The sequence below is a fragment of the Onychostoma macrolepis genome, chromosome 05 (assembly GCF_012432095.1).
Source record: "Onychostoma macrolepis isolate SWU-2019 chromosome 05, ASM1243209v1, whole genome shotgun sequence".
Classification (NCBI taxonomy): domain Eukaryota; kingdom Metazoa; phylum Chordata; class Actinopteri; order Cypriniformes; family Cyprinidae; genus Onychostoma; species Onychostoma macrolepis.
The window spans coordinates 21,829,688-21,855,987 of NC_081159.1; the positions used below are offsets into that span (position 1 = coordinate 21,829,688).

Consider the following 26,300-nt stretch of genomic DNA (forward strand, 5'->3'; position numbering starts at 1 on the left):
ATTATATCAGCATTCTCTGTTAAAATGAGGACAGCTAAGCAGACTTGATTGATAAAGTGTTTGAAATTAAAGCTCTTTTCCTCAAAGGCAAACCAAAGCATTAACTAAAGTCCAGCTTTCAACATTCATTCTGGTCACTGCATTGCTAAATATATGCCAATAATAAAAGAACTGTTTGAGACCATGATTAAAAGCAGGTTAGCATGCTGTTTTATTGAAAATATGATGAAAACCTCATTCTGTTGTTATTCAGGTTTTGCATTAGTAAAAAGAGCACAGAGATTGAATTATTTTTGTAGTTTTGAAAACATAAAATGTTGTGATAGCTGATAGTTACATGATAGCTGTGTGAGACAGAATGTTAAAAAAGGCCACTATGTATAATTCCAACAGGACACATTGGAATGCCGGATCAAATCACAAGGGCTTCCTCCACGTCCTCCACGGAGTGCTGAGAAAGAGGAAAATAATCCCAATTTGCTGCCTCTCCTTCAAAATGACTATGGATTGGCCCTCTAATGAGTTGAGTTTTTGTGCAGTGTGCAATGTTAAGTGTTAAAAGGACAGGTTGGATGAATGTGAGGGTGAAAATAGCAACTACACACTCGTACATGAGAAGAGTGAAGAGCAAAGAGACATTAAATGAGGTCTGCTCTTCAGTTCTCTGCTGAAAAACTAACATTTGACAGGCTTTAGAAACCTATTACTGCACAGAGTCCTAAAAAGCCACAAAAGACAAAATAAATATAAAGAGGAGATAAAAGGAGGGAAAAACCCTATGCAATAGTAAAAGTAAAAATATATAAAATATATTTAATAAATATTATATAAATATATACATTTATAGAAATTCAAATATCATATGTATTAAATTATTTGTGTATTTATTCTTATGGTAACACTTTAGAATAGGGAACACTTATTCACTATTAACTATGACTTTTTCCTCAACAAATTGATTATTTTAAAAATTAATAGTTAGTAAGGTAGTTGTTAAGTTTAGGTATTGGGTAGGATTAGGGATGTAGAATAAGGTCATGTAGAATAAGGCATTAATATGTGCTTAATTTGTACTAATAAATGGCTAATATTCTAGTAATATGCATGCTAATAAGAAACTAGTTAAGAGACCCTGTGTTACCATTTTTATTTGTGTTATACATTTAAATTAAAATCTGATCAGTACATCATGCTAGTTACAAAGAAGAGATAACCTCCAAAAAAAGGTGTCAATTATAATAAAAAATTAATAATAATAATAATATTAATAATTATGTATGTCATGAATGATGAATGTGTATATACATAGATACATTAATCATACTATATAACAATTATATATAACATCCCTCTATCTGACTGAAATAAATTTATTTTGATCAATAATTGATAGAAATGTATTAAATGATTATGTATTTTTGTCCTTTTTAAGGCTATATTTAGCATCATGATACATCATGATAGTTGCGAAGAAAAGACGACTTCCAACATTTTCTGTCAGTCATCATCACCTTTACCAATAACTGCATACAGTTTAAGTTCATGGGTGTGTAAACCAATTTTAACATTCAACTGGTATCGCCTGGATAGTGGCCCCATTTCTGCAGTTTAGAAAAATTCAGGAGACCCACTTGATGTTCACCCTCCCAAAAATCTACAGAACACAGAAGCAACAGTTAGCCCTCCCTTTGTGTAAATAAAAAGGTGCTGCAATTCAAAGCAGTAGGAAAAGAAAACGTGCCATGCACTCACAGATACACACACACACATTCATGAGAAATCACGCAGACATAGTGCTCAACAGAAAAGCTATGAATATTTCATGATGTTGCAGTCTTCAAAGTGTGACTGCTGCCTCCCTCTCTGATGCTCTGAACATCAGACAACACTCAAAGGATGCCCGGGACAGATATATACAAACAGAGAAATAGGCAGAAAAATCTAAGGCGAGCAGACTAAAGAAAAAAACAAAAAAAACATGGGATGGATACTGAAAGAAAGACAGAGGCAAGTGTTGTAGGTGCTAACGCTTTGTGTGAAAGATGAGCCTGCCACCAGCAGCTCCCAGCCCGATGAATTAGACAGCAAGTTCTCCTGCAACATTTCCCTCTCTGCCAAACTCTCTCTCGCTCTGGCCGTTAGGGTGATTTGCCACATCATTACTAATTGATAATCACGTTGGAGAGAAGCCATCAGAGGCGTACTACCGAACGCTGCGGTGTCTGCGCTGACATTTCCTGGCTGGAGTAATGACTAGGTGACATTAGTGAGAGACCTTGCAGGGCAGACAGTGAGAACGGGCAGCCGAGGGGAAAATTGCAGAGATGGTTGGCCCATCCATTTTTCCCTCCTTAACCCAGTGAAGAGGAAATGTGTGTGAAAGATCAGCTATGGTGCAGTATACCGACTGGCTATTTCTAAAGGTCCATTTTTGTCCTGGTCTTCCTGATGCTGAAATCACAGTGTGTGGTAGTAAATGCAAACTGAAAATGGATAAATAGGAGAGGCCGAGGATAACTATGTTAGACCTTAAACCAATTTAAACTGAAAGAAGTTGTAAATCACGGTGTACAATAAGGCTGGACGGTAAAACGGTAACAGCAATTATCACGAAATAATTTTCCTCGATAAAATGATAAAAAGAGTTCGATAAACGTTCAATATAATGTTTATGCGCCAAAAGCGGAACGAAATAGTGCTATTTGTTTATCTGCTTGGCTCAAAGTTCAAACGGCAGCTCAGCGCAAGCTTACTACAGCAGATGCATTTACTCGCTGATAAGATTCGGTAACGCAAGCACTAAACAGCGCTGTGAGATCCAGTGTGATGCGCTTGAATTCAATGAAGAATACAAATGAATCTGAGATTTAAACTAAAGCCAGATGAAAGCGCTGACAAACAGGTGAAACACTGTGCGCAACGATACAGTCAGAAGGCTATTCTACAAATCTAATCTAATCTAAATATACTAATCTACAAATCGCCATAATTTACCATAATTTACAGTAGTAACACAAACTGCACCATTGTATTGTGGGAGAACCATATTTTACCATGGTATTGAGGTGCTATATGTGTGGTTTTAACTGTAGTTATCATAATCTAAATGTATGCTAGTATGGAAGACCAATGGTTAATTTTAATAAAACTCTCACCAAATAAAAAATTTCACCATATAAAAACGATGTTGCAGATGTTACTGTTTTTTGTTAAAGAACATAAATCCTAACTCAAGTTACTACTGTCAAATGTGCATTTCTAAGAGATAAAAACAAATAATACATATATACATTATATTATTATTATTAATATTGCAGCCACAATTAATGGTCTGGTTTCTACAGCTTTCACTTAGGAGCAAAAATCTGCCTTTAAACTTAAAGATTTGAAATTTATCGGGATAATTATCAATTTACGGCTGATATGAAAAAATGTTATCGTGATAAGATACAATAGAAAAAAACATATAATGGAAATAAAAAGGATTTACAGAAGAAATAAAAACCATTTGGAGGTAGAAATGTTCAAAAATTATGGGTGAAAATTTCATTTGCGATCATGTTGATGTTAAATGACAGAACTGGTATCATCTGAATTAGCACATTCTCTCGTTTAATCTCTTGTTTTAACTTCCACCTTTACTACCAGTTTGGGATTGGTACGATTTGTTTTCAAAAGTAGTCTCTTATGCTCAGCAACAATGTAAAAAAATAAATAATAGTAATATTTTGAAACATTATTCAAATTTAAAATAACTGTTTTCTTTTTTAATACATTTTAAAATGTAATTTATTCTTGTGATGGCAAAGCTGAATTTTCAGCAGCCCTTACTCCTTTCTTTTTTCCCCAGTTACAATTATTAAAACGGTTGAGAAAATGTGATAAATTATATCAAAGTTTGGGATAAATAGAACAAAAATCACTTACAGTTAAAGGGAAAAAGTGGACCTAAAACAGTGATCAGTGAACTCTCCCACTTTAAAGTGTAACCTACAGCTTTGAGCTTGCATGTGAAGGAGGATGTTTGATAAAATCTTAAAATAATTCATAAATCTGTTGTGATCTTGGGAAATGTAGATAACTTCTATCCTCAAGTGAAGTAAAAATCTGCAGTTTATTTTCACATTCGGCACTCAGCCTAATTGTTTTCCATTTTAATCTTGTGTTGACAGAGTAATAGTCACTATGAGCCTGGCCAAGTCTTCAGCGTGTCTTCCATTAACAAGGATGCCCTGAATTCACCATCCATCACTCTAAGCTAGGGATAACCTTCAGTCCAAACAAACTAAACCCAACCTCAGTCTCACAGCGCCAATCTCTCCGAAGCTTTGATCTGTACCTCAATAGCTCTAATGAGTTGAAACATCCCATGTTACCTAATAGGTCTGCTAGGAGGTGGAAGCCCTCACAGCAATGACTGCTGGTCTGGTCTCTTTCCCTCTCACCTAAGAGAAAATTTATTTGTAATTGTCATTGACATAATGTGAGTCATGAGACAATGGAAAAGCACACTCTTCATCCCTGAGAAATTAATAGCCTGTATCAAAGTCTCTGGACGCACAAACCTATTGCTTTTATTCTCTTGGAGCCCAGGCTGGAGAAGAGGCAAGGGAAGTAAAAGACACATTAAGAAGTTTTATTGTATTATGTGAGCGCTTTCATTAATCTATCGAGGAAGTGAGCCCCACGGCACCAACTGCCGCTCTGAGCTGGGAATAGCCTTCAATAAAAGAACACAGTGAAATATAACATGAGCAACATAGGTCAATCTTTGTGACCTCACAGTTTGCCATTGAGCTCTCATTCCTTGAGTAACAAAGAGGTCATATAAAAATTCACACAACTCTGAATTCCTTTTTCAATGCTGTTACTTTTAAAGACATCACAGCATCAAAGGAAAAGGAGCTGAGATTTATGACATATCTGTGCTGCATGATAGACAAAATAAATAAAAATAAATATCAAAAAAATACTGAGACCAAAAACAGTTTATAAGATTTTTCAAAAAAACCCATTATGATGTTTGATGAACACTGATTATGGGACTTTCGGTTCACAGAACCAAGTGCTGCTATCAACAAGCAAAAAGGTGGCAAACAATTGTTTTGTTTTTTTTACTTTACATTCTAATTGTTTTGCTGATAATATAGTTTGTAATGATTTTATATATTTAATAAGAAAAATGGTAAAATAGATGCATTTTGAAGAATGGTCTCAGCCTTTTGGACCCCATTGTAAATACTTGGGTTATTTAAATGAAATATAATAAATTACTATTGTAAAACATTGAAATGTTTTACAAAAACCATAAGGTAAATATTTGCATGTATTCAATACATTTCTCATTAAACCTCATTTACCATTAAATGACATCACACCTAGTCATTTCAAGCCTAATTATATGACAGAGTATGTAATTTTGCATAACCAATTCATTTCTAGGCAGTTGCACTGGCCATTATAATCAACATTCTCATTTCCATCAAAGACCAGCAGGACAGTAAAGCAATACAAATCTTTTATCATTCAGTTCAATGCTTCATCATCTAATGAACTAACAGCCAAATTAATCATGCAGCCAAACAGCCATTAAGAGAGAGTTTATAAGTGTGTCTGTACCTTTCATCTCTCCCATGTCTAACGTCTTCCCTAGTTGTTCCAGTAGGTCTGCGCGTGCTGCATTTTTCTTGTGCTTTTTGCCATCGTAGTGTTGCTGTGCCATTCCAGGATTGTTGAACCAAGCATTGCACAGCTGACAGTAGCGATCAGAATCCCGGTGCTGACGGGTCGAGCTCACGGGTGAGGTTTCTGTGGAGGGTGTTTTCACTGGACTAGGTGTCACCTCTGAAGAAACAAAGCAGAACAAGAATTAGAACAGAATAATGCTTTATTTTATATTTGACATATTTAAAGGGGTCATGAACTGAAAAATCATAATTCCCTTAATCTATTGACATAAGAGGTCATTGTGCTATAAAAACTTTCTGTAATTTTCAGAACTCAAAACTTTCTCGTTATTCTAAAATCAGCTTATATTGAAGCCAGTCTGCCAAAATGATAGGTTTTGGAATGTACCACTCTATGATGTAATAGTGTGGCTTAACTCTGCCTCTGCAGAAGATCAACACCTGCTTCTACATCACTGCCTGTTTAGCCCCACCCACCGATTCACACACGTAGTGTAAATAACGAGAGAGGCGAACACAGGTCTACGCAGAAACAAAATGATCAAGATTCAGACTGCATCAGTAAGAACTTGGTCCTTTGTTCACTTCAATACCATGGATTTGTTTACAAACAACGCACAATTCCACACAGGATTTTCAGAAAGACTGAAACTAAAAGACGATACTGTGCCAACTATACGGATCTGACAGTAATGTTTTCATTAGAAATTAAAAAAAAAATTGATAACATTATAAGTGGACCTCAGAGAACAGTATGCAGTTTATGACCCCTTTAAGACCAGATTTGAACGCAAAAGCAAAATATGTTGGACAGGTGTGTTTGGTAAGGCAGCAGAAGTTTGGCAGCCAGGTACAAGATGGTAAATTCTGTAGATTGCTATATAAAACTTAAGGCAATGGCCAAGATTCTGTGCTCTCTGGGACATACCCATAAATACTGTAGGAGAGATTCAATGCAAACTGCAGGAGACTTTTTTCCTCCATATTGCCATCACACTCTCTGTACATGTTTGTTGGAATTGTGATACAAAGTTACTGCTAACCAATTCTGGAGAAAATGTACATAAAAGTCATAAGCATTTCTTACTGCCCATTAAACTATATTTTGTATTATTTTATTTTATATATATACACTACCATTAAAAAGTATGCATTAAATGAATTAAAAGTGACATTAAACACTTCAAAAGATTTTCACTGCAAAAGATTTTGATTTCCAATAAATGCTGTTCATTTGAACTTCCTATTCATCAAGAATCCTGAGGAAAATAATCTATAGTATAGATATGGTTATTATATTTCAATTATGTTTTTATAGATTGCTATTTATATTTTTCCATTCAAATTCCATTCACTTGCAACACTTCTGTTTCCACCTCTCAGTGACGTGAAAATGCTACAAAGTCAGACATTTTTCTAATTGCTGTTTTAGAAGCTTAACATGAAGAATATTCTATACTTTTGTCACAACATGGTTTTCTGAGGAAAAAATGCCTTTGTTCTGGATAAACAAAAGTTGTTAGAAGAGGTGAGGTTCGGGGCTAAGGTTTTACAGTTTGTGCTGCTTTGATTCTACTGCTTACATCACAAGGGGCACACAATCTGTTTTAAATCATGTAATGTTGCCATTTCTAATAAAATTATCCGCCAACTTGCAATGAATTATGTTTTATTCACTTGCCAAAGCCAAGTTTTACTCTCATTTGGTGCTTTAAGAGTATGATTTTGGACCCTGGTTGCAATCCAGATAGCTTGAGGATTTTTGGATCTTCTGTAAGTACATGCTCAGAAAGCAAAAGGGAAACTCACAAAACAAATTATTCCCAGCTATGTGATGACATTTTACTGTTTGGATAACCCAGTGAATCAAACAAAAGTATACTTCAGTGATTCTTGTCGGGAATTATTTCTGATCTTGACAGCAACAACCCAATTATTGAGATTTTATTCATCGTTGTGTTTGAATGTGTCCTCTGCTACATAACTAACAAGCTGTTGCCACTGACTTTATCAGGAAGGTGATGCTTTGCATTGTTTCTGACAGTCCTGAGTTTGACCCACACACACACACAAAGCCAAGCTTCTTTACTCATTTACTGTTGTGCATGGATATCACCACCACAGAGCAGACAGAATAAACACAAAACACACCAGAGAATCATAATGCCAGGCCAAACAATCAGGTTTAACACCTCAGTGGCTGTTCACTCTGCCATGGACAATGTTTACTAAAGCTCTGTTCAGCCTTGACATCATATCAATTTTTTGGCAGAAGGGACAATTGGAAAGAATAAGCCACTTCCTGTCTGAGTTTATTAGTGTTCATAAGTATTATTGAGCGGTGAGATTGAACTGACCCAATATCTTTGACAGAGTTTGTATACATTTACACTGCCCTAAACTCAAACTCTGTTTTTCAGCCCTATTTGTACCTTTATATATGATTTGATATATAAACTACATTAGTAGTGACTGCAAAAGCTATGGCAGAGGCTAAAGAGCTTCCTACAAAGCTTTGATTTATTAGCATATCTGTAAAAACTGGGACGCGAACAAGAGACGTGCTGAAAAGTACTCTTGTTGTGCCAGGAAATTTATACCCTGCCAAAACACGTGCATTATTCCTTCAATCTGTTTTTCGCTCTTTTTTTACATTCTTTCCAGTGGGGTTGATAAAAGTATATTGCATGGTTTGGTTGGGACACAATATTTAATTTAGGCAATTAAACCACTGCTGCAAAAATTAAATTTGATACCGTAAATTAAAATGCTACATGAGATGAAAATTTAAAGAAGATAAATGAGCTGCCACAAGAGAGGACGCCTGTACATGAGCAGACAACTTCATTTTGAGAAAGCTTAATCTAGTTTATTTTTAACTGACGGTCATTCTCTGTAAAAGAAATATTGTTTATTGCAGGGCCTATGAGTTCTTGGCACAATGAAAGACAATACATTTGCATTAAAGCCATTAAATTAATTAATCCTGCCTGAAGTGGGGTCACACTCCTCTTACAGGAAATTTACATAGCATTTTATGTGTGGCAACGCTTAGCTGTCTATGAAGAAAAAATGTTAAAAGTGCAAAGCAAGTACAAATTTAATAAAAGTGACAGTAAAGGAAAGCACATAATGTGTAATTCAGAAACCTCCCTTAAGCCCCAGCTGCCGTTATTGGAGTATCTGACAGACTCTTGCAGTATAACACTATGGATATTAGCAGAATCCGGCACTGAAACATTGGAGTATTGATTTACAAGCTCAGGGGTTTATGGAATGACATCCATCAAAAGGAAAAACAGGAAAGTTTTCTATAAACACACGACCGAGGCATCCCTGGCTTTAACTCAAGTTTTTCATTCCATGTTTAATACAAGGTCACCAAGCTTTTTGACATTATTTACTAGATTATCTGCATTTTTTGTATTCGTTGTTACCTTTGAGTCATGTGTCACATGGTGACAACTTAATAGCAGTTCCTTGCTTTAATAGTGAGTGTCACTGTCACTGTGTTTTGTGTGTAGAATGCAATATGCATGAATGTCTTGATTTATTGTTAGATTTGTGTACTAAAATGCCATATACTCTTATGCCTGTTTCACACCGCAAGCTTGAGCTTCGCATTAGCTTCATGTCAGTGTAAATACATCATTACAGCAGCTGCAGGATCAACAAAGTATTCACATTGGAAGTGTTTGCACAGCGCCACAGCAAAGCTAAATATTTCTTTACAAAGACAACTATAAATTTGTTTTCAGTCATACTACGCTATAGAACAATAATGTTCAATAGTGTTTTTTTTTATAATACCATAATTTACCCAAACTAAATAATTAAAAACAAGTTTAAACGAGTAAATCTTCTATACATATTTTTGATTCTGTGCATGTTCAGCACTTTTTATGTGAAATCATATTTATTTTGTCCATCAAAAGTGCTGTCACTTTAATTGAGCGTGAGCAGCGCAATAAAAACTGAAACCATCGCTTCAGTGCTGCTCATGCGCCACTCCTGCTCCCAGCGTGAACACACTCATTTGTTAACATGCATGCCGAAAGAAAATATGCATTGCTCATGCACCACTCATGCTTGCAGCGTGAAACCGGCCTTATTCTGCACAGACCCTCATTATAAAACATTGCTCACATGACATCACATGACAGTCCACTTGTTTGGCGAAACATTCTAAAATATTACAATTTAAAATAACACTTTTCTTTTTCAAATATATTTTTAAAATGTAATTTATTCCTGTGATGGTAAAGCTGAATTTTCAGCAGCCATTACTCTAACCTTCAGTGTCACATGATCCTTCAGAAATCATTCTAATACACTCATCTGGTGCTCAAAAGACATTTCTTATTATTACTAGCGATCTTGAAAACAGTTTAGCTGCTCAATTATTTGTTATACATTTCTCAGGATTATTTGAGCAATAGAAAGTCAAAAGGTAGCATGCATTTGGAATAGAAATCTTTTGTGACATTATAAATGTTTTACTGTTACTTTTGAATAAAAAGTAGACTGAAGGCTGGAATACACTACACGACTTTTAAATTCTGAACAGATTTTTAAAACACCAGGCATCATACACTTACATGACCGAGGATCATACACTACCAGACTTTAAAGTTGTTCCGATCACGACAAACTCACGCAGAAACGTGCGCCTTGTTGCTAGGAGACGCATGACAAATGAAAACCATATGTGTTCTAAAATCGGCTGAAAATATCAAACATGTTTGATATCCTCCGACTGGATGGAATCAAAGCCAGAAGCCAAAAAATCGGAGTCTGTGACCATCATACACTATGCGATTTTCTGTGGAATCTGTCAGCTGTAATCTGTAGACTGGCTATGACTTTCCTCAACTAGCGTCAACTTGTTCAGACTGGAAAATTGGGGCAAAAATCGTGTAGTGTATTCCAGGCTTTACTGACCCCAAACTTTTGAAAATATAGTTCATGAGGACAGTGTGAAGTCCTTCCAGAAATATCACACAGCAATTCACTGGGTATATTTAAGCATATTAGCTAAAACACTGAGCCTCACAAAAGTGATAAAGGATAAATGAATATATTCCCTGGGAATGTCCCCAATAACACTATCACTCACCATCACTAGTCTCTCAATGCAGACGGCAATGTCTCACCCAATGTAATTACTGCAACCAGACTTCTGCCTTAATAGTCCTTCTGTATTGCCTAAATTAAATTTGGTGCCACAGGCCTGTGGCACTAAAGTCATTCATTACCGCTATTGCAGTTTTACTTAATGTTCTCTTGGTCACCGGGGGTGGCCAAAAACTTGTTCAGAACTGTTACTCCTTGATCTTTTTTTGGGCATGAAACCAGCTCTTGCACATTATTTTAGTGTATCATTAGCACCTCACTGTCCACTCCCCCACTGTGCCTCTTATTCGCAAGCTCAGGGAGAAGCGATGAACATGTCTGTTCCCCAAAAGACAGATACACCTCCATCCTTCCATTTATTTGCTGCCCTTTGCCTACTGCAGCATAAAAGCACTTTAAAATCTCTTAGAAGGCTCCCGAGTATCCCTGGTTAAGGAAAGGCTATATATATATACAGTAACTGAAATGGAATTAGGAACAGACAAGGGGATAGCAGGTCGCGAACAGTGACAACAAAAAACAACAACAAAATGTTCATAGTGCACTGATTGAAATCATTTCATACCCTCTCACGTTCTAAAAAATTCAGTTCATGGCCACTGCTGCAGTGAAAAACATTCACCGGTAATGCGTTTCCTGTCTTCTTTATAACAAACAATAGTCTGACACCAGCAGGCAGGAGATTTCAAACATTAATGAGATTCTGTGGGAGGAAATAACAGAGAAACTTCAGGTAATTCCAGGTGACAGTTTAGGCAATAAGGGAAGAGTCATCTATCAGGAGATTTACTGCAGGCACAAAGACAGCTACTGGATTTGGGTGACATAAAGATGGAGAGGGACTTTCGAAGAGATCATTCATCCAAGCAGAAAAACTGCACAAGTCATGCACAACACTTTGTGTGATTTCTTAGTGACAATTGTTGCGGGTCGTTAGGTCTGAGTACAACCACACGTCTACACATTTTTATCACATTTAACTGTGGGGGGAAAACATGTAAAATACCTGATATATTTATTAAGCGAACATGCAAGGTGCAGGCGATGTGTGTATAACTTTATGATGCTTTGTCAAACTTTACAGCTGTAGAATCCATGCAAGGCCTAGTTATGAAGTTTATGCTGCCTTCACATGTTACCTGATTTATCGTGAAATTTCAAAGTTTTATAAATCGTTTCTGACTCAGAAGTTGCACATGAAAAAAATCATTATGACTTATTTAATTTTTCCAAATATAAATTGCCATACATATACACATAACAGAAACCATTCAATGCATATGATATTATAGGCTATTTTTTACATAGAAAAAAAAAAAAAAACATAAAAAAACCGCCGAAATTCCATATATTGCTATTACTATATTTCTGTAAATTAAGGTTTTCTTATTTTCTTATTTACATTCAAACTAAATTCCTAATACATTTCCCCCAAATACACAAATCATTCTAGAACCTTATAAACAGCTTTAGTGCATAAAAAAAAAAAAAAAATGGCACAAACCACTGAATGTGCATTTCACATGCAATCTTATCCTAATGCAATGAAGGTGTACGGCTTGAGAGATTCCATTTCTGGATCAACCAGAACAGGATCAAAGGCTTTTTTTTTCTTTTAAATCCTTGCAGTTATCCGCTTTCCTCTCTAAAAAGTCCTCACTGGAGTTTCTGTTCAATTTTCTCACTGCTGAATCTCATCTAGCCCCCTGCTTTATATAAGCAGGGAATTTTTGACCACATATTTGAAATATTTTACAAGATAAAAACACTTCTCATTAAAAAAAAAAAAAGCTTTCTGAAGATGCTGGAAGGCTTAAAAAATGAAAATCGTAATTATATTTAAATTATAATTAGGTAGCTTGCTCAGTTTCCACAATAAAATGCTGTGTCTAGACACACATTTGCACAAACAATTTTCCCATATTTACCAGAAGCAAAGATGTTTATTATAGTAACAGGATGCACAGGCAACCAGACCTGACTGCAAACCACCCTGCTGAGTAATTTAATAAGATGGATGCAGTACCCTTAAATGTCATGTATAAATAAACAAATGTACATGTAGGTCAATACACACAGCCTTCAAATGAGTGAGTTTCTCATTTGTCTTACTGAATACAAAAGAGGAGGAGGAGAAGGAGAAAGAGACAGGATGTTTTGTATTATTAGCTGATATCCGGCAGAAACAATAGTGTTTCCCAGGAGATGAGCTGGGCTCAGGTCACTGGCTTCACTCAGCCGCGTCACTTATGTTTGTTATGCAGAAATCAATAAGGGTGGCCTTTCAATGGCCTGGTTTTATTTCACACAAACTGAGCTAGAGCCACTAAGATCCTAACACATCACACAATACAAGCTAACTTCTTAAAACCAGCATCACTGAGCATTACATTACTTGCATGCACAATTATTTTTAACCTGATCTATTAAGCTGAAACCTTAAATTGTAACCGATGCAATGACTAGAATATAAATCATTTCAATTTCTAAAATTATGTTGACATTTTTTGTGGCGCTTAAAGTCACAATGTGACTGTGATAATGATTTTTATAAAAAGCCAACCTAGACTTCTGTTTTTTTATAAGGCGGCAAGGTTAGTTCAGATCAAACAAGTAAGCAACTTAATGACATGAATTCATTATAAAATGATCACGCAACATTTTTAAAGTCAATAATTACATTTAAAAATGTTATAAACATGTTTTCAGAAATAAAACCAACAAGAATACAAATAATCTTTCCCTCTAAAAGCACCAGCAACTTGGTTTCCGTGAACATGTTGAAGTGGCACTGCAACATGTTTACAGTTTGTCCCCAGATTGCCAGGGCATTGAAAAGCTTACTGAGTTTCAAGAGAACTCCTCTCTGCTCAGTTAAGCTGGGCCTGAGCTAGTCTGTCTCAGTATGCCACATGTCAGAGGGATTGATGGTCTGCCTCAATCCCCTCGGAGTGGGACACAAGCCTCGTCTGTCTCTAGCCATCAGACGCAGATGGCACAGCTAATGATGGCATCAGTCAGTGACAGGAAACATGGGAGGAACAAGCAGAGAGAGAGAGAGAGAGAGAGAGAGAGAGCAAAGAAAAAAACAAGACTACAGTGGTAATTCATTTTAAACCAGATATGCTACATAGCCTTGCATTTAAAACCAGACTGTGAAACATGGCAACATGCAAGACCATTAAACAATAATTTGTACCATGACGTTGATAAGTAATGGATAAATGTGCAATCATTATCAAAAATAAGCCCATTCATGGTGATAAGGTAAAGAAGTAATATTAAACCAAAAATTCTAAACCAAAAAATTTATAAAATAATAATGGTAAATATTACTGTTTATTGTATTTAGATGTTTAATAATAACAATAATTTATGATTCGTTTTTATTTAGATGTTTTTAATCACTAAATTGATTTTATAATTATACTAAATGTGTAATATTTGAAAAAGCAAAAGGATAATTATTATAATAAAATATTAATAAATCTAAATTAAAAGTATTTTTTTATATTTATACTAATTTAATAATAACAATAATAAATATTACTATTTATTTTATTTAGATATATTATAATAAATATAATTTTTTAATAATAATAATAAAATATTATTACTTTTTATTTAGATGTATTTTTACTTTTTTGTTTTTATTATAATAATTATGATTGTTTTTCAAATAGTATGCGTTATAATAATAAAATCATTGGGCCTCATTCATGAAACATTTGTAAATATAGGAGTAAATTCTGAGTAATTTGCGCGTAAAACGGACCTTCCCGAAAACTCTCGTCCTCCGGATTCACAAACGCTTCATAAACGTCCGATTTGATAGTAAAACATGCGTATGTTAATGAATTCCAATCATTCATAAATAGGGCTCTTGTGCACGCTCATTCAAAATTTGCATAATCCCCGCCTATGAGTACAGCTATGCAAATTTTGTGTCCAGGAATGCAGTGGAATATTCTGGTTCACTTTCTCAAGTTTGGCTCCAGTATATTGCATAAATGCAATAAAGACTAATAGGCCATATGGCTAACAATAAATATTCAATAACGTGAATTACACCAAAGTGTTTTTAGCCACCTGAAAAATGACACACAGCGTTTTTCCCATTGGCTGTAAAAAAAAAAAAAAAAAACAGAAAGTACAGAAAAAAATTGTAGCCTAATATTGTGAATTATTATTACAATTTAAAAGAATGTTTTTCTATTTTAATATACATTTATACTATTTTAATAAAATATCATTTATTTCTGTTATTCAAAGCTGAATTTTCAGCATCATTACTCCATTCTTCAATGCATGGTCCTTCAGAAATCATTCTAATATGTTGATTTATTATCAATGTTGGAAACAGTTGTGCTGCTTAATTTTTAAAATGTTTATTTAATTTTTTTTATTGGAATCTGTGATACTTTTTTGGGGTTCACTGATAAATAAAAAGTTAAAAAGAACAGCATTTATTCAAAATATAGATTTTTTTCTAACAATGTCAATCTTTATCACTGTTTGTTTCTATCAATTTAACAAATCCTTGCTGAGTAAAAACTAATTTCTTTAAAAAAAAAAATACTAAAAAAATACTGACCTCAAGCTTTTGAACGGTAGTGTAGGCTATATTGTTACAAAAGTTATATTTTAAATAAATGCTGTTCTTATTTAACTTTTTATTCATCAAAGAATCCTGAAAAAAAGTATCACAGGTTTTCAACATTGCTAATAAATCAGCATTGTATAAAATGCAATAAGTAAAATAAGTAAAAGTAAATAAGTAAAATTTTGATCAAACAAATGCAGGCTCGATGACTATAAGTGACTTCTTGCAAAAATATAAAATAGTAATGTATCTAATCTTTTGACCTATAATTTTTCCCCCCTCATATTGCCCCTTTTTTACATTTGAGCCCCTGAGGAACTCTCTGCACGTCCCTAAGGTGTAGATTTATTTCGTACCAACTAACATTTTGACATTTAACATGAATCCAAAAATTTACGTCAGAACAGCTTTACGAACAATTTACACAAAAATTTGTTCTGCTCGTGTTTCATGAATGAGGCCCAATGTAATTATAAAAATAACTCTATATAATAATAATAATTTTATTTAGATGTATTTTATCATTAAATAGATTTTTTATTATATTAAATGTGCAATATTTGACAAATCATATTAATAATAATTATAATAAAATAAAACTACATCTTTTATGCTTTATATTAATAATAATAATAATAATAATATATCCCACAGGATACACTGTGGTGTTCATCCACCAGTTTGCCTTGTACGCCCATTAGATTACATCAGTTTGACATAGATAGTGGACAGACTGTGGCTCCATCTCAAGCGTTAGAATTGTGTAATTGATCCTAAACACTGGATGTGATGTGGTGGGCCTCCTAACTATGCCATATGCGGCACAGCTGCCCAGCGAAGAGTGTAATTAATAAACACATTGGGCATTTGGAGGCACAGCCAGTAGGAAAGCTGGTGACTAATGGATACTGAACACAACTGAGAGCCAGTGTAGTCTCTCTCCATTGGCTGAAATGGAAATGGACATGAAGCCTCTCTCTACTGTACACACTGTATATCCTTTGTGCATCTTCCTACAGGCAGAGGATTTCTGAGAGCCCACAGATCCCTGAGTGTTTCCTGCTCATTTCTATTGTGCTGTAAACAGGTCAGAAACCTAACATGCACAGCAAAGCACTGCATGACAGAAACCTAATGCAAGAATGAACACAGACATAAACACAAATATGCAGACAGTGTGACAACAGTATTCTCAAACTCTCTGCTTTCACTCGAGTGCTTCTGTAAAGCTCCTTTTACAAAGTCGCAGACAGACACATACACACTCCTATACCTTATTTTTAGGTCAATTACCCCTGTAGGCAAGTAGGCGGTGAGCAATGATGTGCAGTGCAAGGCTGTGAGTGTCCGTTTCTGTCAAACGCCTGCCCTGATCCTCCAGCCACGCGCTCATCTACGACAGATCTCCTCATACATAAACACCCTCCAAGAGAACTTTTTAGTGCTACGTGTGTGTTTGTGCGTGAAACACGTACCTTTGGCTGTTATGGCAGGCTGTTCCCCCAGCAGAAGTTTGAGCCTCTTAGCATGGATCTTGCCTTGGTAATGAGACTGCGCTACCACCGCTGAAGTAAAGGACATGTTACACAGTGTACAGCACTTGTTCTTATCCACATCTCCCTCCTCACTCCCCTGCAACACATCAGACACATTTATCACGGTCAGAAGGTCAGATGGAGCAAGGGCACGGGGTTAAAAGAGGAAATCGAGAGCTTAGCACAATATTTCTCACAGCAGATTTTCTCCTCCTAACCCCCCAGTAATGCTTGAGGGTAAATGAGCTACAAATGTAAGAGTGAAGAATGAAAGCGAGAGGGGGGAATGTCTCGGCTTCTTTGGGATTGCTAATGTGGTTACTGGCGGGATGCAAATGGTGGTGATTTAACAGTAATGGGGCCAGTTTGATTGAACTATCACAGGCAGAAAGTGAGGTGATCGCCCACTGCCAGCAGTAAGATCTATTACATACTTTACATCAAATACAAGATGCGGAATCTATGGAGCCATTTCATGACTGAGTTCATCTTCCTTGTGATGCATTCATTAGTATATGCTTGGGCTGAAGATCCAATAGAATTCACTTTTAGGGATGCACAGTTTCTTGTCTATACCAAAAAGCCGAAAGTATATGTGACCCGTGCTGGTAAAATGAGTCGGAATGCGCACAGTCTAATTTTGAGCTACAGGCAAAAAAGTGAATAATGTCAGTTTATTTGTCATCTTTGTTCTAATTTTTTTAATAAGATAAAATAAGATAATTTAATAAGATAAAATAAAAATTGCTATATTGTGATTAATAATATAGTAATTATTATTAAGAAAAGAATTGAAGGAAAATATGCAACGTTGCTTTGGTGATTTTGCTTTGGAATCTTCAGAAAACTGTAAATCGATTTTTCTCAAAATCAACTCTGCTGACTCTATTGCCTTCAAATGGCTGTAACGTCCGATTCCAACAAGTCATATATCACTTTGAAGGCATTTTTATGTAGAGTGTGAAAATAAAAATAACATTTTGCCAGTACGGGTCAATTATAAATGATTAATAAACAAGCTAATTATTTGTATTATTAAATATTAATTTAAAGTTATTTAGTCAGTGTTTAAAAGAAATGCATTCAAACAGGCCGATTAATTTGAGCAAATGTAACAGTAAAGACATTTATAATGTTACAAAAGATTTCTATTCCAAATAAATGTTGTTTAGAGCTGTCAAACGATTAATCGCGATTTGCATCCAAAATACATTTTTTGTTTACATTATATATATATGTATGTGTACCGTGCATATTTATGTATATATATAAATACACACACATACAGTTCATATTTTGAAAATATTTACATTTATACATTTATATATTCATATTCTTATATTTTATATTATATATAAATATATTTAATATATAAACATAATTTTTTTCTTAAATATATACATGCATGTGTTTGTATTTATATATACATAATAAATATACACAAATATATTATGTAAACACAAACTTTTATTTTGGATGCGATTAATCGCGATTAATCATTTGACAGCACTACTGTTCTTATATAATAATAATAATAATAATATGTTTTGAGCACCAAAATCAGCATATCAGGATGATTTAGGAAGGACCACGTGACACTGAAGACTGGAGTAATGGCTGCTGGAAAATTCAGCTTTACCACCTCAAAAATAAATTACATTTTTTACATATTAAAATACATTTACAATTGTAATATTATTTAAAAAAATTGCAGTTCACTGTATTTTTGATCAAGAATAAATAAAGCAAAGCTGTATTATCAGATGATATCCAGAATTTTGCCTTCTACAACACCCCTCACCTACTAAGGGCTTCAACATCATCAAAACAGAAATAAGGCGACAAATCTGATGTGATGTCTTTCTCGTCTATTCATTCAACTTTTCTCTCTTCCTTTCCCCAAAACACTGCAATTTTGTTAAAATTCCACTGTGAAATTTGCTAGTCTTTGGCCTTGTTAGATGTTCCTTACAGGCATTGTAGCTGTTAACTGTAATTACAGGAAGAGACTTTATATTGATAGTAATCAAAAACAATGGGTGCCCTACAGCTCAGGTTCCAGCTCTATGAATAAAACAAGGAGCTTATTTGCATAAATTTTCCAGCAATTTTGTTCCATTGCCACACAGAGCCTTGGACCATAGGAAGGGCAAAATGATATGACACATGTGGAGTGAAAACAGGCTTAGGTTGCGCTTGGAGGCATTCTTACACAAGCATATAAACACACAAACTCACTCTGTGTCTGTCTTCCTAAACTACTAGACTGAAATACTAACACTGCTGAAGTATGTTAAAAGAGAGCTAGACAACAATGAGGTCAGAATTCCTGAGTATGTTCTATCCATATGGAGAAACTTTATCGGTCATACTACAACAGCCATGTTGGTTTTTGTCCATTGCATTGAAGCTATATTTGGTCTGCAGGTTGGTCTGCAAAAATCCATTGTTTTCTCTGTTTGTAAGTATCATAGAAACCAAGCACCCTCAGTGTTAATGGAGGGAGCTGAACACACAGCACACACCAACACAGCACTTCTCCAGATGACCTTGCTCTGTGCTTCGGTATGTGTACTGTACATTCAATATATCCATTACCACATCACCTGCTCTGAAAAGAAGAATCTCCCACACAAGTCCTCATATAGTGCATTCAGAATGTTGTGGTCTTTGTGTTACAGTGGCATTCACTATGAAATACAGCAAAATAAAATCACTGAGAAGAGCAAAACAGAATGACTCTCAATTAAAAGATAATTTGATAAAGAACACAGGTGTTAATGACTGCCATCTGCAAAAGGGGAAGGTCACCATGTTGCAAATTTGCATTGGCTCGACAAATTACAGCAGTTTAATTGTTAAATTACCGTCTATGTTTTTTTTGGACATGTATGATTTGGATATGCATAATGGTGCAAATTACCATTGCATAGCAAATTTGCACTGGCTGAGAGTATTTCAGTTGTTAAAACTGGTCATTTTGGGCATGATGAAAAAGTTTGACTTAAGTTATGATATGAAATGAACAAGCAATTAAAAGAACTGCTAAATGAACTTTCTCACTTTAAATATTTATGTAAATGGTAAATTTTAACAAGTGGAAAGATGTTTACGAGTCAACATACTTTAGAGTCAATTTTTTAACAAAATGTTATAAACTGCATAAAAAATTATCTTCATTTTAAACAGTTTTCTTTGTCTGCTGACATTGCTTAGGTTGTCTCAAACTCAATTTCTGGAGGGCCACAGCTCTGCAGAGTTAAAGTCCGAGACACACTGCACGATTTTAGCAATCCTATAAGATAATTGCATGCCACACTGTGCGACATGTATCTAATAAACTTGGCTACAACGTGTGTAGATTGTACGATGATGACACCTATTGACTCGGTACGCTACGAAGCACATTACTACAGAAGAATAAAACGTCATCAGCATGCGCTAGTGCTAAACAAAAAGAGCATGATAAATCACTTTTTAGCGGTTGTAGTTTTTATGTGTGCTGAAAAAAGTGGAAGCAGTGAAAGAGGAAGGCATAAGAGCTTGAAGTAAGCAGTTTTATGTTTTAGTGCCATGTTGCATTGATTTCAGGTCGCATTTTTATTGGTTGGTCAGTAAACGTGGATCATAGCGGCAAACACTGTGTGATGATCATGCCGTATCGTAGGCTATCTTTAGTTGCAAGACCATGACAACGGCCGTCTTTGAACCTCTCACTGTACGACACAGGACCACCGATTAGGAGCCATGATCACAGAAATCTCCACGATTGTTTCACGATGCCAATCTTTCGTCTGGGACAGCTTCAAATCACACCTGCTAGGAAGTTTCTAGTGATCCTTAAGACCTTGATTAGCTGGATCAGGTGTGTTTGATTAGGGTTGGAGCTAAACTGTGCAGAGCTGTGGCCCTCCATGCGGACTAATTTTAACTAACAGCCAAATGGCTACTTACTTTGGGATTAAAGGCATTTTGATGTGTATCAATTCCCAATGGAGTGTTGAACTATATTATTTTCATATTGACTGTCCTTATTCACTTGGAAATACATCAGATTATGGAAGTGAACTGTGCCACATTAACAATCTATGTTGTCTTTTAGATAAATGAAAAATAAATGCATATATTTAAGCATCAAATCCAGAGTCTAAGGCAAAACGCACAAACATGTGCGTGCATGAATAATATTGATAACATTTGAACCGAAAAATGACATCCAGGGCTCTTCTACAGGAAAACGCAACAGAAAACCCCTGACTCAGCTGTATCACCCCAGATTTAATCTCCAATGTGATTTGTCAGATATGTGCGGCTCACTTATTCTAAAGTCATGCGCAAAGCTGAAGATAATTACACGTCTGAATATACGTCTACACAGCAATTCACAGCCTGTCACTAAGAAAGACGCATTGCTCTTCAGCAAAACGGATTTGTGTCTATTTCATTCATGCAATAAAATAATCTTTTTATTTGAAAGCGGAAAATTCACTTTACTGTCAACACAAAACAGTGTTTTCCATAGAGCTTTACTCTCATAATAATATCAGTGCAACTTCAATAAGCAAACAAGCAAAAAGCTTATTGTTGTCCCTATATATTAAGGTTGGAGATGAGAAAGTATTTTAAATAACACACATCACTTTAACAGAAAATAAACATTCTGCACATCTCTGCATTTCAAAGAACTGCAACTATGACCTAGGTAGACAACATGGTCTTTAACGTTGTTCTACTCAAGACTAATGCTTGGTGAATGCATGTTTTCTAATGCAGCCTATTCACACACAACAATGAAGCCTCTTTGCATTCAACCATCATCAGCTTCAGCTAAAGCTAATCTTTTCTGAATGCATGCATGCATGTCCATGAATACCTTTTCCAACCCTACTCAGTTTAGACTAGAGCTTTATTTATTTATTTTTTTTCATTTCGGGTTTTAGGTTTTATTGACAGACAGTTGAGGGCAGACAGGAAATGAAGGAGAGAAAATGGAGTGAGAGTGAGAACAGTACATGACACCATAGCCACTGCTCTATGACATCATGGCTTTAACATAATCAGTTTTCTTCATAATTATTATAATTACTTACAGTAGCAAGCAATATGAAGATAAGATTTCAATTAATAAATGAGGTTTACATTCAATTCCAAACTTTTTTTGGCACAAAAGAAGTGTTACCAAAGCATAAAGCCACATGCAACAGATATATAAATGAAATCTTATTAGGTTAATTTACCACTCCTCAGAGGACTTAAACGGAAGTGTTTTTGCAAATACTGTTTTATGTTGTTAAAATTCTAAAAATTCTATTGTTAATAGTGCTAACAGTTAATAGTGCTTTTCGTCACTTTTTGCCTATTTGCCTATTTTAAATTGTAATCATATACTGCACATTTAAATTAACTTTGTACTTCAAGATGTCATTCACAATTCTGACAACTGCTGAGAATAAAATTATGGCAAAAACTACATACAATATGCTGGTTAAATGGATAGGCTAATTCACCACTTGCAAGAGATAAAACAGAGAAAAAGGGATTTGGCAAAAAAACGTAGGAAAACATCAGCATCCATAATGCAGTGGGCTTAATCTGACTGTCTGTGAGCAGGTATGCAAAAATGCAGAAGTACAATCTGTAGTTCCCACAAAATCCATGGAGTACATCATCATTACATCATCTGGCAGATTTAGCTGTCAAATAACATACAAAAATAATAAACAATGTTCATTTACTTATATTACTGACACTCAGTGATGGGAATAACGGCGTTATAAATAAACGGTGTTATTTTTTCAGTAATGAGTAATCAAACGAATGACAGTCTGAACAGCACAAATCTGATTTTTTCAAATCAGGCCCAGGCCACTTTCATATGTGGTCCTAAATCGTATATATATCCGATGTTTTGCAATGGGACTTCTGTTTTTTTTTTTTTTAATGAATCACTCAAATACAACATTTTACAGGAGCCAGGGGGTGAACACACACACACACACACACACACACACACACACACAAAAGAGATACAAAATTACAATGAAATAGAAAAAATAAAATAAAATAAAAATAATATTAAATAAAAACATGGAAATGTTTACATATATTAATACACTTAACAGCTTTCTTGTTTATCAAAGTGTAAATAGATTTTAGGTATTGCTTAACTTCTGATTTCAAAATGAGAAACAATGGTTTGTAATTGCCGTACTTACATTTATGAATACTAAACTTTGCCAGCAAAAGTAATAAATTAATCAAATAATATTCCTTATGGAATGACATGTTGTAAGTGAAAAAATCAAATAAAACATTTTCAAAACAAAGTTGAAAGCTGGGCACGATATGATCTCTAACAAATGAGCAGAAGTCCGACCAAAAATTGGCTGAGTAAGGACAACTCCAAAATAAATGAAAAAAACGTTTCTGTATGTAGACCACAAAATGTACATAGTATATCAATATCACAGTTAAATCTGTTTACAAGGAAATAGTTACTGGGGTAATATTTATAAATGAGTTTGAAATAAATTTCTTTTACTCTATTTGTGATTAAATATTTATAAAAAGAGCAAACAACAGCACGCACATCTATCTCAAATGGGTGCTCGACTAAAAAACAAGTAGAAGCATATTGAAAATGCAAAGTAGGCAACACCTAAGCTCCAAAAGTATCAAAGAAAAATTTATTTATAAAAAATTCACATAGAGTGTAACGTTTCGAGCACACAGGCTCTTCATCAGACAAATGAACAACACTGATATGCCTCTATTTATACATGTGAACAAAAGATCACATGACCTAACACAATATAACCAAAATAATAATGACAATAATGAATAAACCAAAATAACCACAGTCAAAAAGAAAAAACAACAACAACAAAGAAAAATAACAAAATACAATTCTCAATAAACAATACAACAACATTAATTAATACCTGCCTACATACATAAATTCAACCAATACCATCAAAACCTTTATTGGAGCTGTATAAAAAGCCACAAACGTCGGGTTAATTGTTATATTCAATATTCGCCTGTTTCGAAGGACATTCATCATGTTTTATTGAAACATTGGCACATCGTAGAGAGTGATCCCAGGCTCAAGAAGTGTTTTGATGAACCACCTCGTTTAGTGTACAAGAAAACACCCAGTCTTCATAATATTTTGGTCAGATCTGATTTGAAACCTGCTCCTCATTTCTTGAATAAAATACCGTATGGGAATTATAGATGTGGTAACTGTCAACAGTGTAATTTCACATATAAGACATTGACTTTCACACATCTTCATACGACGAAAATATTTAAGATTCGGGGTACGATTTCGTGCAAGACGGCTAATGTTATTTATTTGTTGCGTTGCCCTTGTGGTTTATGTTATGTTGGTAAGACTAGTAGACCTTTGAAAAATCGTATTTCTGAACATCGGTGTGCAACCAGACATCGCGATCCGAAAAGTCCAGTGGCTCAGCATTTTGTAAAATTGAGACATTCCGTTTCCACTCTTCAGTACATAGGAATAGAGGTAGTTAAGTGTCCACGGCGCGGTGGACACATTAATAAATTACTTTTACAACGTGAGGCCTTTTGGATTTTTACATTAGATACTTTGTCCCCGAGAGGTTTAAATGAGGACTTTGATATTCGTCCATTTCTTTAAATATGGAATGCCTATCCAATTATGTGGCTTTTTATACAGCTCCAATAAAGGTTTTGATGGTATTGGTTGAATTTATGTATGTAGGCAGGTATTAATTAATGTTGTTGTATTGTTTATTGAGAATTGTATTTTGTTATTTTTCTTTGTTGTTGTTGTTTTTTCTTTTTGACTGTGGTTATTTTGGTTTATTCATTATTGTCATTATTATTTTGGTTATATTGTGTTAGGTCATGTGACCTTTTGATCACATGTATAAATAGAGGCATATCAGTGTTGTTCATTTGTCTGATGAAGAGCCTGTGTGCTTGAAACGTTACACTCTATGTGAATTTTTTTATAAATCAATTTTTCTTTGATACTTTTGGAGCTTAGGTGTTGCCGACTTTGCATTTTCAATATGATTAAATATTTATGCAATGCGACTTCTGTCTGAAAGGCCATGGGCATGATTTTTACGTCATTGAAATGCGACAGACTCACAATTCTGCGCTGGAGGAAATCGCGCTCTCCTTCTTCTTAATATTCTTCTTCTTATCACTTCGTTATTTAGGCTCCGATTGCACATTAACGTAAAAATTTCTAAACACGCGCTAACATGAGCAGCATCCATTTTTATTTCTGCAAATACAGTGCGCTGTGTCTGACGTCACGTCTTCTTCTGCGCATGCGGGTCACTTCAGGGCCGTATACGGTTCCCACGAGACTGATGGCAGTCGCATTTAAATGACAATGTGAACAACAGCGCAAAAAAATCGGATTTCAGCAAAAAATCCGATCTGAGCATGAAGACCTGCAGAGTGAACCAAGCCTTAGGGTTGTGGCGACAGACGATTGTATCGTGTATCGACAATAGTCAGAGATATCGCTTGTGGATGATGCCTTTGACGATAGCAAGGCGATTATTATTATTATTATTATCAGGCTAGTAATACTATCTAATTAATATTCGAGCTTAACTGTTGCATTATATTTCTTTTTCCGCGTTTTTACAGTGTTGCACGTTATTATAACCAATCACACGATTATGCTGAGTTTACGAATGCAATGGCCAATCAGAGGCGTTCAGATGAGTCATCGCTGGAACAGCAGAGTTCCGTTCTGCGCGTGCTGACTGAATTCTAACTCGCGAGTTCTCTCATCATAAACAAAAAAGTGCAGATGTATGTGCGATGTAAGTATAAGAGATTTATTCATCATACAGTGTAGATTCACTGATTATAACGGGAGTGTTTTTAAAGTGCATAAATTCGCGCTAGGCCGAGCTTGTGATGATGTTCTTTGGTAATGTAATGTTCTTTGCTTGTTTTCTGTAGCTGCTTTTTGAATAACTGAGGAAATGTAAGCATTATAATTAGTAACTTACGATGTTTCTACTAATTTGTTATCATGTTAAATACAAATTCAGTCATATTAGAAACATTAGGCTGCTTTTAGCCTTACGCTGGAGTTGGTTCACTTTCCGGCAATGAAACTAAGTAAATAAATAATTAAATAAATTAGCATGATAATATCGTGTATCGGTGATCTCACAGGCTGATGATAGGACGATATAAAAATTTAGCATATCGCCCAACACTAACCACCATCAGTCCTAAGTTCTGTCAACATGACAAATATGCATTCATACATGTTTATTCTAATTACTAAAGTTCTATCATCATATAATGCTAAATTAT

At 34.9% G+C, this 26,300-nt stretch overlaps 1 protein-coding gene across 6 annotated transcripts in view; it reads right to left on the minus strand.

Annotated features, from left to right (window-relative positions):
* zmat4a (zinc finger, matrin-type 4a) overlaps positions 1 to 26,300 on the minus strand; it is an 84,028-nt gene that overhangs the window by 25,713 nt on the left and 32,015 nt on the right. For 4 of the 6 annotated variants that reach the window (XR_009271535.1, XM_058777396.1, XM_058777400.1 and 1 more), the window contains 3 exons: positions 16,899 to 17,055; positions 5,620 to 5,844; positions 4,377 to 4,445 (listed from right to left, as the gene is read on the minus strand). Coding sequence is in view for 5 of the 6 variants with exons in the window: in XM_058777396.1 (XP_058633379.1) it covers positions 4,377 to 4,445; positions 5,620 to 5,844; positions 16,899 to 17,055 (451 nt within the window). In the remaining variant the exon portion in view is untranslated. The remainder of the gene's footprint in view (positions 1 to 4,376; positions 4,446 to 5,619; positions 5,845 to 16,898; positions 17,056 to 26,300) is intronic. The other 2 variants (XM_058777398.1, XM_058777399.1) reach the window with 1 other exon arrangement.